The following is a 16,531-nucleotide window of genomic DNA, read 5'->3' on the forward strand; positions in this document are numbered from 1 at the left end:
ATTTTATTTAATAATATTTTTATTTAATATCAGTATGTTTTGAGTACATTGATTTTGAAATGTAGATGTAATACCAAAACACATATTGTTCACCAAAAGATGAGAATTTAAGACCACAGATAAAAATCTGTTCAAAGTGTGTGTTTAGATAACGTACACTTTATTCAACACTGTCCTGCCATCTTGTGGTGAAAATAACTAACTAATGTCCCTTGGCATTTGTTATGATCAAAGATCAACCTTTGTGATAAAGTGACCTTGTGTCACAATCTTAATGTTGAGTCAATAATGTTTAGGCAAGATATGACAGGAACATAGTACATAGTCTTTTATTTCAAAGGCATGGGGTTTTCCAGGAATCTCCCATATGCTGAACAAGACACACCCTTGAGTGTGTGGTATGCACACACCTTCAGTGATTAAGGAAGTGTGTGTGCGTGTTTATACCGGTTTTGGGTATGTTCTACCACAGTATTGAGAAAACGTATTTAACAGGAGGCTTTTTGGATGTAGGTGTCAAACTAGCCATTGGTCAAGGAGTTGGTAAGTGTGAGAATAACTGCAGAACATTCAGTATGTGACATTGCAGCAGCTGAGTAAACGTTGATAAGACATTCTGATGGGCAGTTGAGTAGGTTGAAATGATTACAGTTAGGGTTGGTCTCAAAGCAAACATGTGTGACGGGATTCTTGACTGCTCAAGAGGTATCCTCCTAAAACAAGATTACAGATTAAGAGGACGTCTACTATTAATAGAGAGCCCATATATATACAGTTCTTCTTACTGTATGCACTAAAGTTATGCAATGTTTTTTTCAGTAGAGTATGAAGATGGGGAATGGTCTAATCAAAATCCTTTTCTCATTTCTCTTGAGATTTGTGTGTTACCACTACTACAACAAAAAGTACCATGGTGCTACCATTTATGGACATGGTACCATGATAATACCATGGTTTTGAGGACTAGTACCATGATACTCTTTGAAGAACCTTGTAGTATCTTTTAAATACTATGGTATGTGAATTTGGTTAATCATTCAGTACCTGAATGTTATTGCCTGTAGCAAAGAACCATGGTATTACCATCTGAATACATCGTAACTTTTGCGTGTGTGTGTCATTTTAGCATGTGCATTATGTTTTCTATTTTATACATGTTTTTGCATTATTTCTTGAAAAATATGTGCCTTTTCGACAACGCTTTGCAATATGGTTCTATATTTGGTAAGGTTTTACATTTGTTAATGCATTGTAAATTATGAACTCATACAATAGTTAACATGAAATAACAATGAACAATACTTTTAAAGCATTGAAAAACCATGGTTAATGTTAATTTCTACATACTGTATAGTATTGCTAATATATTTTTAACATTTAAAGTTCAGTATTATGTCAGCATTAGTTTACGCATAACAAACTAACATGAACAAACAATGATATTGCACTACCCATGTGTATGTATGTGTGTATGTATGTGTGTCTGTACGTATGTGTATAATTATTTTTTATTTTTTATTATTATCTATGTCTTGATGCTGTTTTTGTATTGTTTTTGTATTGTTGTACACTGGAAGACAAATTCCTTGTATGTGAAAGCATACTTGGCAATAAAGCTCATTCCGATTCTGTTAAATAGTATTTTCATAAATTAACATTAACCAAGATTAATAAATGCTGTAAAAAAATAATTGTTCATTGTTAATTTATTATTGCTAATACACTAGCTAATTACTTTATAAATATACTATTGTTCAAGTTTATGTTAGTTCATAATGTATAATTAGTTAAATTTACATCTTAGTAACATATACAACTTTTAATATTAAAAATGCATGAGTATATGTAGGCATTAGCACTAAACATAATAAATAAATACTGTCAGTGTTTTTTTTTTTTTTCATTGTTAGTTCATGTTAACAGTATTGCATCACCTAATGTTTACGTTTACAACCTTATTTTAAAGTTAATGTTGCACTTTTTGCTATATTGATGTGTACTTTGGAGAGTGAGAATAGAGGATATGTGCGTCTTAATTTCAGTGGATGAGTAAAACCTTTTTTTTTTTTTTCTCTCCTGAACTTTACAGGAAGTGATGCAATATAGAAGTACTTAAGCATGGCTTCACATTCGGTTACTCAAGCCATCATTGATCTGTCAGCTGGAGCATGTGGTAACAGCCTTGTATTACTAATTTCCTGTGTCTGAACTGAAAGAATTTGACATGTTACAAATTATGCAAAACATGTTGAATCCAGATATAGTTCTTCTTGTTCTGGGCACCCTTACAAAAATTTCCCATGCCATGGTAATCTTAGACTTTTTTATGACAGTTTCTTTTTAATGACAGTATTACTAATGCCAAGTTACAACAGTTACCGATATCTGCCATTTATTGAACGGAAACTACACTGTAAAAATTGGTAACCTGCAATTGTTATCGTAGGGAACAATTTCTACCTGATCTAACTATTTAAATTAGTTTTGTTGGTTTAATCTAATGTAGTCAGGTTGATTCAGTGATGTTAAATAATATTTTTAACTTGAATCAAATAAGGGGGGCGCTATATCGCGAAATAAGTTTACACTTAAAACATTACATTCCCTAAAACATAAGTCAGGTATATGATGTATCATTTGAAAGCTTAGAATCTGAACATTTTATAGAACACCATCAGTTTTGCATTTATGTTACATAAAATGACAAAATAAGGGCTTAAAAAAATCAGCGACGCAAATAAGCGTCACCTAGAAGTAATGTGGTAGAAATATTAATATGAATTAAAAAGTCCTTCACATAGCACTTAAATGGACAAGTCATATATCAAATGAAAGCTCTCATTCTCAATGTGACTATACAGTTTTATTATGTTTCCCTAATACCACAGTTTGAAAGATTTTCAAAACAATCAAATACAAATGTGTCTTTTATTGATCACTGCTGTTGTAAGCCCCAAGTAGCCAAAAACCTTATATCTGCTCTTAACTTTTCAACAAAATGAGTCATTTTTTACTTGTCAGTGAGCTTGCTTGGGTGAATAATGTAATGTTTTATCTTAGATGCCCACAACAAAATATGCAGTCCAGCAGGAAATGTAAGCATGCTAAACAAATCACTGGAAATATATGTTATTGACTACTGGAAATGTTTTATATCATCACAAAGTGGAGGATTTCAGCTTTCTAATGACACTTTTTGATTGAGCTTTTAGTCCACTCAGAGGCCGAGATATTCAATGAAACAGTCGGGGTGGTGCATGAACTGAAAATTAGCTGAATGTCTATGGACGAGCACATCTGTGAGGGCTAAAATGCGTTAGGGTTCCACCTACATTTCAGATCTGCATATTGTGATGAAAGGTGATGGAGGAAAAATAATTTTTCCTAGTATTTGCTGCTATCTAGTGGAATAAAATGAGAATTTTAAACGGGAGATGAACAAAACTAGAATAACATGCTTACAAAGTTAGGACAATTTCATCAGAAGGTTGTAAACATATACTATATAATTTACAAATAATTGGAGTCTTTTTTTCTTTTAATTTGGGGGGTTTTCTAAAAAATTAGAATTTTTTTTTGCAATTAGTCCACAGCATGTGTGAATGGTGAGCTCTTAAATTTGAGTGTGAAAAATTGCAGGCGGCAGTCCAGAAATGCACCAGAATTTAGATGTTACCACTTAAAGCAAATTTTTTGGTTAAATTTTTATTTTTATATATTTTTTTTTTTTCAGTGTATGTGTTACTTTTGTAAATTTTTTAAATGTACAAAATGGCAAAAAAGTTACTTTTTTATATTGCAAAATCCCAGTTTACATAATTTTGACATTCTGGTAGGTTTTCACACAGTTATTTGCCAGCTGTCTGATTTGCGCAACTTAGTAGTACATGACAAATGAGAATTTTGTTGAGGAACAAGACAAAATGAGTTGCTTAAAAACAAAGAAATCTTATTGTGTGAAGAAAGACCAGAAACAGATATTTACAGTATATTTTCATATGTACTGTATTCCCAAAAATATATGTTTAAATGCCACTGCATTAAAAATGTATATCACTGAAAGTTAGCACAGCACACTTTCAAGCAAAACATTAAATAAAGAAGTTTGTTAGTTTTTAAATCATAAAACAATAGATGTTCTGTTCAAAATAAAGACAAATGCAACAAAAATCACAATTTTTTTTATCGTCCAAATACTTTTTGAGGCCACTGTACATATGTAAGGTGGTAATTGAATCCGCAATGTCCCATTCCTAGAGTATATGTAATAAAGTGAATTCTCTGCACTGTTCCCCCTCTCCTGATGTATTGTAAGGTGGGACTGCCTGTGTGTTAAGTGGTCAGCCATTTGACACAGCCAAGGTGAAGATGCAGACCTTCCCCGGCATGTACAGAAACTTCATCCACTGCTTGATCTCCGTCTACAAACAGTTTGGACTGCAAGGGCTCTATCAGGGCACCACACCAGCCCTCATAGCAAACATAGCAGAAAACGCAGTCCTCTTCATGAGCTACGGCTTCTGCCAGAATGTAGTGCGCTTTGTTTCAGGACTAGAACAAGACAAAGAACTCAGGTGAGTTAGTGTACCCTTAAAGGAAACTGCCTTTAAAGTACCAGAATACAGTGATCCAAAAACAGAACAGTCCCGCCTATCAAAAATAAAAGTTCTTTACAAATTACCATGTTATTCGTTACTCAGATACAAAATAATTCAGTTTTCACATTTTTACTCAGCATACTGTACAAACATACAAATATCTTAATATACAGTATTAGACTCGTACATTATGTTAGCATCCAAAAATATGACATTACATTGTTGTTCTATGGTATAGATGGTAATAAAAGTATTTTTGTGTAAGGGATGGTTGGCTACTCTACGGTATTTCATAGAATACCATGGCACAACCAGGTTTGTCCAAAAAATACCTCATACTCACATCAGAATTACTGTGGTACAGTGTGATTGTTTGTATTGTATTGTAACAGTATTTTAACATGTGGGCAATTAATGTTATTTAGAATCCCTCGGTCCCTTGCACTAGGTACATTAATTCTGATGTGCTTATGTTTCACTAGTAAACTCAATATGCATGATGCAATTCAATCCTCAAGGACATGTGATCCACAGCCTGCATGCTCAGAGACTCCACAAACATGGCTTGTTTACAGTCAATACATGTACTTAGCAATTTCTGTCATGATACCCCTAATAATTTTTTTTAATAAAAAGTATGGTTGTGGTACTATGGTACAGTAATGGTATTAGATCAGATGGTAATACCATAGTACTTTATTTGTCGGAGTGACTATATAAATACAGTAGCACCTGCCACACAGTGCTGCTATTTACACTCATATAGTCTGGTGGAAAGAGAAATTAAACACAAACTGCCCCACATTAGTGTTGCTTGATGGTGTAGTGTGTAAAGATGGTGTAAAAGTGCTTTTTCTCATGCGGATGACCTGGGTTCGATTCCCACTTTTTCCCATCCTGTTTCCTCTTTCCACTATTAATCTTTCCTTTAATACTACTTATAATAATAAATAAAAATAAAGGTTGATTGACAGCAGTGATCTGGTCACGGTGGCGATCGGGGAGTTTAGATGAAGGCTTGATCTGGGTAAATTTAACCATGGTTTTACTATAGTAATATTGTAGTAACCATGTTTTTTGACAGAAGCCATAGTTTGAATGTAATTAACCAAGGTGTTACTACAGTAATATGGTGTTCAGATACTAACCATGTTTATTTTTGTGGTTACTGTGATTTTACTTCATAATACTATGGTGATACTATGGCTTCTGTAGTAAAACCATGTTTAATTTTTGTAAGGGACGGTTAGGTTTAGGTGTAGGGTGTCTGTGGAAATCTTTATAAACACAATAAACACACTGCAGTGATACTGTATGTTAGTATTTAATTAAGAGTGCAAATAGTATCTGCCTCTATTTGCACCGAGGAGCAAATAGCATAAAACACTATTTGCACTTAGTGCAAATAAACTGTTTTTTGTTTCTATTTACACTTAGTGCAAATAGCCTCTGCCTTTATTTAAATTTCCATATTCAGATACAATGATATTTACAAGGTTTTTCAAAGAATACTATGGAATTAACATGTTGCAACTCCAAAATATGATACTACCAGGGTTTTTTTTTAAAAAACATGGTACTTTTTTGTTAGTGGCAAAATTATTTTTGTTGAAGATGTCAGTAATGTGTAAACTGACTGTAATATTGATTAATTACAAAAAGAACAAAAACTAATTAACAAAAATTCAAATTCATTCAAGGCGTATTGCTACAGATTTTTCCTCAGATTAACTACTTTAATAGTCATTATAATTTCATTTCATCATTTAAAACATTTAGATTTTGTGATTTTGTTAACCCTTTAATGATACCTCGGGTCTGAAGTGACCCAGGACCTCATTCCACCACCTGTACCTCATCCAGTTTTTAGTGTTATGCCCACACCTCTTAAGTATTCCTCAATATTTCTCTTCTGAATAGTGTAAAAAAAAGGCAAAATTTGCTAAAAATATTTATTTATATATATATATATATATATATATATATATATATATATATATATATATAATATTTATATTTATTTTAATATATATTCGCATAGTTACCGAAAGTGTACAGGGTTATTAAAGACCTGAGACATACAATAGTGACTTTAAATTTTTTATTTATTTATTTTTTTAAATTTTTTTTTGCACTTCCATTAATCATATTTTAATGGTTATTTTTCTAAAATCTATATAAGTTTACAGTCATATGATATACACTGTTGAGCCAAAAGATTATGACCACTCACAGGTGAAGCGAATAATGTTGATCATTTCCTAACAAGGCTTCATGTCAAGGTCTGGATAGATTAGATGGTAAGCGAACAAACAGTTCTCGTAGTCAACATGTTAAATGCAGGAGAAATGGGCAGGAGTAAAGACCTGAGCGAGTGTCAAAACTGGACAATGGAGCAGTGAAAGAATGTCGCCTGGTCTGATGAGTCCCGTTTTCTTTTACATCACGTGGACAGCCATGTACGTGTGTGTTTACCTAGGGAAGTGATTGCACCAGGATGCACTGTGGGAAGATGAGGGAGTGTGATGCTCTGGGCAATGATCTGCTGGGAAACGCTGGGTCTGGCCATTCATGTGGATGTCAATTTGATATGTGCCACCTGCCTAAACATCGTTGCAGACCAGGTACACCCCTTCATGGCAATGGTATTCCCTGATGGCAGTGGCCTCTTTCAGCAGGATAAAGTGCCCTGGCACATTGCACACATTGTCCGGGAATGGTTTGAGGAACATGACAAAGACTTCAAGGTGTTGCCATGACCTCCAAATTCCCCAGATCTCAATCCGATTGAGCATCTGTGGGTTGTGCTGGACCAACAAGTCCGATCCACGGCGGCTCCACCTCGCAACTTTCAGGACTCGAAGGATCTTCTGCTAATGTCTTGGTGCCAGATACCACAGGACACCTTCAGGGGTCTTGGAGAGCCCATGCCTTGATGGGTCGGTGCTGTTTTGGCGGCACGTGGAGGACCAACAGCATATTAGGCAGGTGGTCATAATGTTTTGTCCCATCAGCATATATATTTCTTTTTTTAATTACAAAACAAATGAGTTCTATATTCATAGAAAAGATAACTATGTCACGTTGATTTTCTGTGTGACAACTGTGAATTATCAGTAAACACATGCTATTTCTTACTCAAGGTGGTGCTGATGTGTCAGTGATTGACTTGGTTTACATTTGACATTGCTATTTGACAAAGAAGTAATGTGGAAGTAAACTATAGCAAGTGTAACACATGAACAGTATGATTTGGCTATTGTCAGTTGGGTGTACTACTGAAATTATTTAAGTTGTGTGTCTATTTAGACTCAAAAAGTGCTCAATAAGAGAAAATACATATGTGTAGCTCAATATTTGTTTGACAGCCAGATGCGTCTCATGAAATTTCAGTGTGGAAGTAATGAATCCTTTTCTAGATTTGTTGCATCATCTATTATATGAACAATAAAAACATTAAAATATATCAGAATGTATAATATTATTTTCTAATTCTCTTTAAAACATCTGGGCATTTTGTAGATCCATTTGTGATAGATATACGTGCCGGGTCTCTAAAGACCAGAGTATGTAATAATGTTTGGCGAAACACCCATGCATTTAAGGGTTAAACGGATAGTTCACCCAAAAGTGTCTCATCATTAACACACTCTCATGTTGTTCCAAACCCATTTGGCTTTCTTTCTTACATGGACCAAATAAAGAGATCGGCAGAGCGTTAACCTCAGTCACCATTCACTTTCTTTTTCCATACACTGAAAGTGAATGGTGACTGAAGCTTTCATTCTGCCTAACATCTCCATTTGTGTTCCACAGAAGAAAGAAAGTCATGCAGGTTTGGAACAATATGAGGGTGAGTAAATGATGATACCATTTTTATTATACCCTTTAATAGATTTAAGATACCATATTTCACATGTATGTTTTTATTCAACATTATACTGGCAGTTGACACAGTCACAGTGTGACCTCTCCATGTTCTCCAGTTCATAGTGCCTGTAATGTGAGTATGTCTTATTAACCGTCATGTTCTCTGTGTGTCAGTGATGTTCAGAAAGCGTGCTCAGGCTCTGTTGCCTCTATCTTCTCCTCTATGGCTTTATGCCCCACTGAGCTGGTCAAATGTCGGCTGCAGGCCATGCATGAAATGGAGGCTTCTGGCAAGATCACCAGCGGACAGAAAAGGTCTGTTTGCATAGAGGATGTTTTGGTAGTGGATAAAGGGCTGAAATATGGGTAATGAAGAGAATAGAAATGTGCTGATATAGAAAATTCTGTTGGTATGAAAACCGATAATTATTGTTATGGCTGAGAAACTACAGCATATGACGGTTGACATTACACAGTAAATCTGTAATGTTGTACATGTTGACTTTTTTATTTTTTTATTTTACACTAAAGCTCCAGTCAGGCATCAAAACACTATTAGGTACAGAAGAAATCAAAAATGGAAAACCATTTAGAAAGTTTGAAACCTGTCATGGGAAAAGTGTACTGTTTGTATTGAACTGAATAAAAAAAAGACAAAATTTAAAACTCAAATATTTATATGCACTAGCTGATTATATTGGCAGAAAATTATATAGTCACCGATATAATAAACAGGTTTGAATGTGGTTGTGGTTGAGGGGTGAATCTACTATTCATAAGTTTTGAGTATTTTATATATATTTGAACTTAAATTAAGACAAAAATGACTCATAATCAGTCAACATGTCATTTCTTTACAGTGTTGCTATGTACCTGGGTATACAGGCCTAAGAAATCAAGTGCTACCAGTTGGAGCACCTGTTTTGATTACTATTTATATATTTTTAAGTAAATTAAAGCTCTTTCCCTCTTTGTTCCAGCACGGTCTGGTCCGTTGTCAGAAATGTGATACGGACGAACGGCCCTCTGGGTTTCTATCAGGGTCTCGGCACAACTATAGTCCGTGAGATACCTGGATACTTCTGTTTCTTCGGAGGATATGAACTCAGCCGCTCTATGTTTGCCCAATACATGGGAAGAGACAAAGAACACATAGGTAAGATGCCCACTGATGGTCCCGTCACAAACAAACAACATGTTGCTGTGTCGAGCTGGTTGGGTTCCTCCAATGTACTGAAAGCGACACAGAGCAACAGTGTTTATACCTTTCAGGGGAATCAACCAACAAATGGTTTACTTTTAGTCGTCTCTGCATATTAAAGAGATAATGATCTATACGGTACATGTAAGCCTTTGTAGGAGAAACAACTCCATACTTTATAAGTTAATTTGCCTTTGGACCTAAGCAACTGTGAAAAGACTCATTAGTCTTTATAAACAGGAAACGCTTAACAATCTGTGTTTTCTGTAGGTGTTGTTCCCTTGATGTTCAGTGGTGGTTTTGGCGGCGCCTGTCTGTGGTTGGTGGTGTACCCCATAGACTGTGTGAAGTCACGCATCCAGGTTCTGTCTCTAGCAGGGAGACAGGAGGGCTTCCTTAAGACCCTAATGGGGATTTTAAGAAATGAGGGTGAGACTCCAATATTTCTGTTCAATCATAAACGTATAATTGAATTACTTACATTACTTACATGACTTCAACTTATACCCATAACCAGCTTTTGCACTATGTGATTAAGGGACTTGAACTTTTCCAATTAAATAAATTATGATGCAGTTAAACACTGAAATGCCACATTAAATACACAATGTCATATTGCCTTTTACTGATGTGAGCATTAAATGCATAGTACGCAAATGGCACCGTTTCCTGAAAAAAGACCCCAGGGAATTGTTTCTTTTACATAAGCATTTTACATTTTTATAGAATGGGACAAGGTTATTCATTTTGGGGTTGAAGCATGTTAATTTCTGCTCTCTTGTTTGCAGGAGTGCGGCCTCTGTATTCCGGTTTGACCCCCACTATGATTCGAACATTTCCCGCCAATGGGGCGCTCTTTCTAGCCTATGAACTCAGTCGCAAGATGATGATGCAACAGTTTGATCACTGACACCACCTCCTGGAGGTTCTGTTGACTTTTCAGCTTACCCTGCGCTGGAACTTATTAATGCAATGTTGCAACCGTTTTCAGGTAGCACAGACAGCTTCTTGGATTTTATCCACCCCAGTATTTTTTTTTTTTCTCTTTCTTTTTTTTTTTTTTCATTTATCTGTATGATGCAACTGGAGTATTTTTTGTTTGATAGAGTAAATTTAAATACATTTAAAAAAAGAAAAGAAAAAAGGTTTGGTTCTGAATGTCACTTCGATATACAAATCTCTCCGATGACCAGCCAATCCATATTATCTTAATACATATTAAGGATCCATATCTGCTGGTCACATACTAGAACTAAATTAATTTATTCAAATCCCGTCCCAGGAAGTAGCAGATGCTTTTTTCCTTTTTCAATATCTAGAGATGTTTTTAAAGGAACAGTTCAGCTAAAATGAAAATGTTGTAATCATTTACTCACCCTCATGTTGTTCCAAACCCATTTGACTATGGGGAACACTAAGGCTACGTCCACATTAATCTGGATAAATTTGAAAACGACATTTCGTTTTCGAAAACGCTCTCTGTCCACACTGACGTTTTCAAACGTTTTCCAAAAGTTGCATTTCGAAAAACTGAAATGTTTGAAAATGCTTAAATCCCCTTACTGCACATGCGGACAAAACTTAAGAATTTCATTTCCGTGTACAAAACGTTATGTCCTAGTGCTCCACCGCCAGACAGCAATTCCAAGTAAACCTCCAATTGCCTTTGAAGGAATGCAATGTGAATGTTGTACAGAGTAACATTATCTTTGACAACACTATCAAAGTGAATAGCAGGTACAACAACACTGCTAAAACATGGGCCGCCATCTCGATTGTTTTGGGTTGAATGGATCAAATGACTGAGTCACATGACAACAAATATGTAATCGTTTTCGAATATCTCCATTTTCTCTGTCCACACTACAACGTGAAGACATCGCTTTCAAATGTATCCACTTGGGAGAGCGTTTTTGAAAAGCTCAGTGTGGACGGAAGGCCAAAACGTAGAGAAAAAGATGAAAAGATTTTTGAAATGAAAACGTATATTGTGGACGTGGCCTAAAGGAGATATTTTAATGAATATCACATCTCATCTTTTCAATACACTGGCAGTGGATAATGTCTCACTTTAAAGTTTAAAAAACACCCAAATATCATAAAAGAAGTCCATGTGATTTGTGCATCATATTACAAGTATTCTGAAGGCATATGATTGGTTTTGGTGAGAAACATTCAGTGAAACTCTTGACCTCCATTACTCATTAGTGCTATCAGAGAAGTTTGTTCACAGTGGCTCGCATGTTCATGCGAGAACTTGAGTTGTTTTTTACAGGCTTCTCTCATGAACTGATGTCCAGATTTTCACTAAAAAAATGACTTAAATTTCAGGTTGTTTCACTGCCATTGTATTAAAAATATGTGCAGCGGGTAATATACATTAAAACATCTCCTTTGTGTTCCGCATAAGAAAGAAAGTCTCGGGTTTGAAACAACAGTAGGGTGAGTGATTACAGAACTTTCGTTTTTGGGTGAAATATTTCTTTAAATAGGACATATGTGATTCTGCACAGGTTTTTCTTAACACTTGAAACACTTCTCTTATGACATTTTGTGTAGACTCTATGAAAATGCAGTTTCTTACATGTTTATACTGGTACAAATCAATCCAAAGCTTGCTGCCAGAAATACCTTTGTAAACAAGAGGAACTTCATGTGCTGGAAGAGATGGCTGTTGTCATTCTTACAAAAAGGTGTATTTGCATGAATTTGGAAAAAGAGCATGTGACATGGCATCTAGTGTTGTTGGGCGGCCCAATGTTTTCATTGAGTTTATGACATTTTTAAAAAAGCCTGTTTCTTTGGTGATAATATCTTGGCTGCATATGACACTCGACCCAGGGACCCAAAACACCCTCATATAGTGTTTGAAGTCTCAGTGCATATACCTAAACAACTTTGAAAGCAGCATGATAATTTACTGTATTGTACCGCAATAAAATATTTTGACATATTTAAATATGATTGTTTATTATTATTGTCATTATTCCTGAAATTAAAATGTAATACATATTTATAACATTTAACATAGTTTTAAAAATCTAAGGCTAATCACATAATAAAGCTGCATTGCAATTTTAATCCTGAAAATATTAAAATATTTTGAAATATTTGAACATGATTATTTATTATTATTATCATTATTTGTGAAATTAAAATAGTAATACATATTTATAACATTTAACATATATATATATATATACTGTATTTTTTAATTTAAGGCTAATGTAGGATTGTAAATTTAAGTGTAATTATAAAATCTGGTGTTGTACTGTCTTTCATATAACATCACATGAAAAACTAAAGTGATGAATATTGTATTTGGCTTTCAAGGTATTTGCTATCGTGATTCTGAGAGATCGTCTACACATGGCTGCATCCTGTTTGTCAACTTGAAAAAGAGTGTATGTGAATGAAAACTTGTTTCTCATGCTAACTTAAGCTGCGTTCACACCGCCAGCGACATCGCGCGAGACAGCCACACCATCCCATTCATTTTCAATGAGAGCACAGCGACTTCCGGTGACACGAGCTGTTGCAACCGTTGGCGACCGGATGTGGGCATGTCCAGCGATGGGACAAAGTTGAGAAATGTTTAACTTTATGCAAATGCAGAGCGACTATCGGGAGCAACAGCCAATACGAGAGAAGACGGTAGAGCTCACGTGATCCTTCTCTCTCTCAGCTCCTGCAGTGACGGAAAGATGAAGGAAAGGCTAATCCTTGCTGTTAGCAATTTTCCAGCGTTATATGATATGTCTCTGCCCACGTACAGGGACATATTTAAGAAAAATTATGCGTGGAAAGGTGTATCTGAGATCGCAGGGATTCCAAGTAGGTTTAAATCATCAAATAGCCTGTAAAATTAACTATTAAATTATTTGTTTTGAAAATGTGTTACATGTATGACAGCAAATGAAACCATATAAATAATCAGATATAGTGAATAAACGTACCATATTAATAACCTTACTAGTATTTTAATAATAATATTAATTGTATTAATATTAATTGTAAAGAAACAGTGCTGTTTAGACTCTCCATACACACATACACAATGTGTACAATGTACTGTATACTTATGTATATACTATATATTAATACTATACTATTAATACAGTATTAATTAATGTTCTGTATACTTATGCATACTGTATATATTAATACAATATATGTATTCTGTGAGATATACTGTATATACAGTATATATCTTACAGAGTGTATTGCATTATATTACAGAATAAACAATATATACTATGGTTACTCATTACATCTGATCATAAATTGACATAATTTGTTATAAATTGTCATAAAAGGAATATTTGTCTGTGTGTGTTTGTGTGTGTATGTGTGTGTGCACATGCCTTTTTTTTTCTTTTTTTTTATTGTTAGTGGAAGAATTCAAAAAGAAATGGAAAAACCTCCGTGACATATACAGGCAAGAATTAAACAAATTGAAAGACAGAAAAAGTGGCTCAGCAGCTGATCACATTAAACCTTGGAAGTACAGTGCCATCATGGGCTTCCTCAACCCCTTTACGGAGTTCAGAGCCACCAGTGTAAACATGCGTCAAGGGGTTGGGGAGCCCATTTTGGCAACTGAAGTCCAAAACCAACAAATGAAGACAGTGCCAGTCAGACAGCCAGCAGGTCAGGGAGAACCAGACAGCCAGCCAGATCCACTCAGCAGCCAACCAGCCACAGTCACCAGTCAGCCAGATCCTGCAAGCAGCCAGCTAGATCCAACCAGCAGCCAGCAGAATACAACCAGCAAACAGCTAGGTCCAGGCTGACAGGGAATGGAATCAAGACAGAAGGAAGATAAGTCTCCCCAGGGCATTTCTGAAAGGCACCGGGGGTGGGGCAATAACTCTTTTTGAGAAAAATCTAATTTCAGCCTTAAGTAGGGCAGAGGCAGCACCATCTCATCCCCCACCAGCATCTGAAGACCCAGAAGAACTTTTCCTCCGGGAGCCTGTTGCCACAAATTAAAAAATCTTAATTCAAGAAGGAGGGAAAGTGTTAAATTTGAAATACACCGAATAATCTTTGAAGCGCGGTGCAGTCAGGAACAGGAAGAGAGTGGGGTACAGCTGACAAGGCTTTGAGGGGTGTTCATAAGCTTATTTACCCTCGTGGTCCTGTCAGCTGTACCCTGCAGGCAAGGTTCATAATGTTAGTGTTTTTTGTTGTTTATGTTATAAAAAAAACACAATAACTGTAAGGTAATTTTTTTGAAAAATAAATATATTTGTTTCAGACTTTTCAGTATGTTTCTTTTTGTGATTATTGTTAAGGGGATAGTTTTTCTGCATAACACAAATTATATTTTGAAGAATGTCTAAGTGTTTTTGTCCATGCAGTGAAAGTCAGTGGGGTCCAATATTGATTTGATAGATTAAACTATTTAGTATACAGTTGTGCTCAAAAGTTTGCATACCCTTGGAGAATTGGTAATATATGTACCATTTTTAAAGAAAACATGAGTGAGCAGGCAAAACACATTTCTTTTATTTCTTATGGGATTCATATTCAACTGTAGGTTATAACAGAATGGCACAATCATAAAACAAAACATGGCAACAAAGAAAAAAATGAAATGACCCCTGTTCAAAAGTCTGCATACCCTAAGTTCTTAGTACTGTGTATTGCCCCCTTTAGCATCAATGACAGCGTGCAGTCTTTTGTAATAGTTGTCTATGAGGCCCCAAATTCTTGCAGGTGGTATAGCTGCCCATTTGTCTTGGCAAAATGCCTCCAGGTCATGCAAAGTCTTTGGTCATCTTGCATGAACCACATGCTTGAGATCTCCCCAGAGTGGCTCGATGATATTAAGGTCAGGAGACTGTGATGGCCACTCCAGAACCTTCACCTTTTTCTGCTGTAACCACTGGAGGGTCAACTTGGCCTTGTGCTTAGGGTCATTGTCGTGCTGGAAAGTCCAAGAGCGTCCCATGTGCAGCTTTCGTGCAGAAGAATGCAAACTGTCTGCCAGTATTTTCTGATAACATGCTGCGTTCATCTTGCCATCAATTTTCACAAGATTCCCCGTGCCTTTAGAGCTCACACACCCCCAAAACATCAGTGAACCACCACCATGCTTCACAGTGGGGATGGTATTCTTTTCACTATAGGTCTTGTTGACCCCTTTCCAAACATAGCGCTTATGTTTGCGACCATAAAGCTCTATTTTGGTCTCGTCACTCCAAATTACACTGTGCCAGAAGCTGCGAGGCGTGTCGAGGTGTTGTCGGGCATGTTGTATCCGGGCATTTTTGTGGCATAGGTGCAGTAAAGGCTTCTTTCTGGCAACTTGACCATGCAGCTAATTTTTGTTCAAGTATCGTCATATTGTGCTCCTTGAAACAACCACACCGTCTTTTTCCAGAGCAGCCTGTATTTCTCCTGAGGTTACCTGTGGGTTTTTCTTTGTATCCCGAACAATTCTTCTGACAGTTGTGGCTGAAATCTTTCTTGGTCTACCTGACCTTGGCTTGGTATCAAGAGATCCCTGAATTTTCCACCTCTTAATAAGTGATTGAACAGTACTGGCTGGCATTTTCAAGGCTTTGGATATCTTTTTATATCCTTTTCCATCTTTATAAAGTTCCATTACTTTGTTACACAGGTCTTTTGACAGTTCTTTTCTGCTCCCCATGGTTCAGTATCTAGCCTGCTCAGTGCATCCACGTGAGAGCTAACAAACTCATTGACTATTTATACACAGACACTAATTGCAATTTAAAAGCCACAGGTGTGGGAAATTAACCTTTAATTGCCATTTAAACCTGTGTGTGTCACCTTGTGTGTCTGCAACAAGGCCAAACATTCAAGGGTATGTAAACTTTTGATCAGGACCATT

The 16,531-nt window shown here is 35.9% G+C and overlaps 1 protein-coding gene across 5 annotated transcripts; it reads left to right on the top strand.

Moving 5' to 3' along the window:
* The first annotated feature begins 399 nt into the window (after positions 1–399).
* slc25a15a (solute carrier family 25 member 15a) lies at positions 400–14,761 on the top strand. 5 transcript variants are annotated; one of them, XR_007894113.1, is made up of 7 exons: positions 400–543; positions 4,316–4,574; positions 8,643–8,783; positions 9,449–9,624; positions 9,940–10,098; positions 10,458–10,660; positions 13,003–14,761. XR_007894113.1 is itself a non-coding variant. In XM_051665116.1 (7 exons), the coding sequence occupies exons 2-7, from the start codon at positions 2,119–2,121 to the stop codon at positions 10,577–10,579; spliced, it is 912 nt and encodes a 303-aa protein (XP_051521076.1). In that variant the 5' UTR covers positions 418–543; positions 2,090–2,118; the 3' UTR covers positions 10,580–12,677. The 5 variants fall into 5 exon arrangements, 4 of the variants coding, with proteins under 4 accessions (XP_051521075.1, XP_051521076.1, XP_051521077.1 ...); XM_051665116.1 differs by lacking the exon at positions 13,003–14,761 and adding an exon at positions 2,090–2,173 and having other exon boundaries at positions 418–543; positions 10,458–12,677; XM_051665117.1 differs by lacking the exons at positions 400–543; positions 13,003–14,761 and adding exons at positions 657–1,015; positions 2,090–2,173 and having other exon boundaries at positions 10,458–12,677.
* The last annotated feature ends 1,770 nt before the right edge of the window (positions 14,762–16,531 follow it).

The sequence above is a fragment of the Myxocyprinus asiaticus genome, chromosome 31 (assembly GCF_019703515.2).
Source record: "Myxocyprinus asiaticus isolate MX2 ecotype Aquarium Trade chromosome 31, UBuf_Myxa_2, whole genome shotgun sequence".
In the NCBI taxonomy this organism is placed as follows: domain Eukaryota; kingdom Metazoa; phylum Chordata; class Actinopteri; order Cypriniformes; family Catostomidae; genus Myxocyprinus; species Myxocyprinus asiaticus.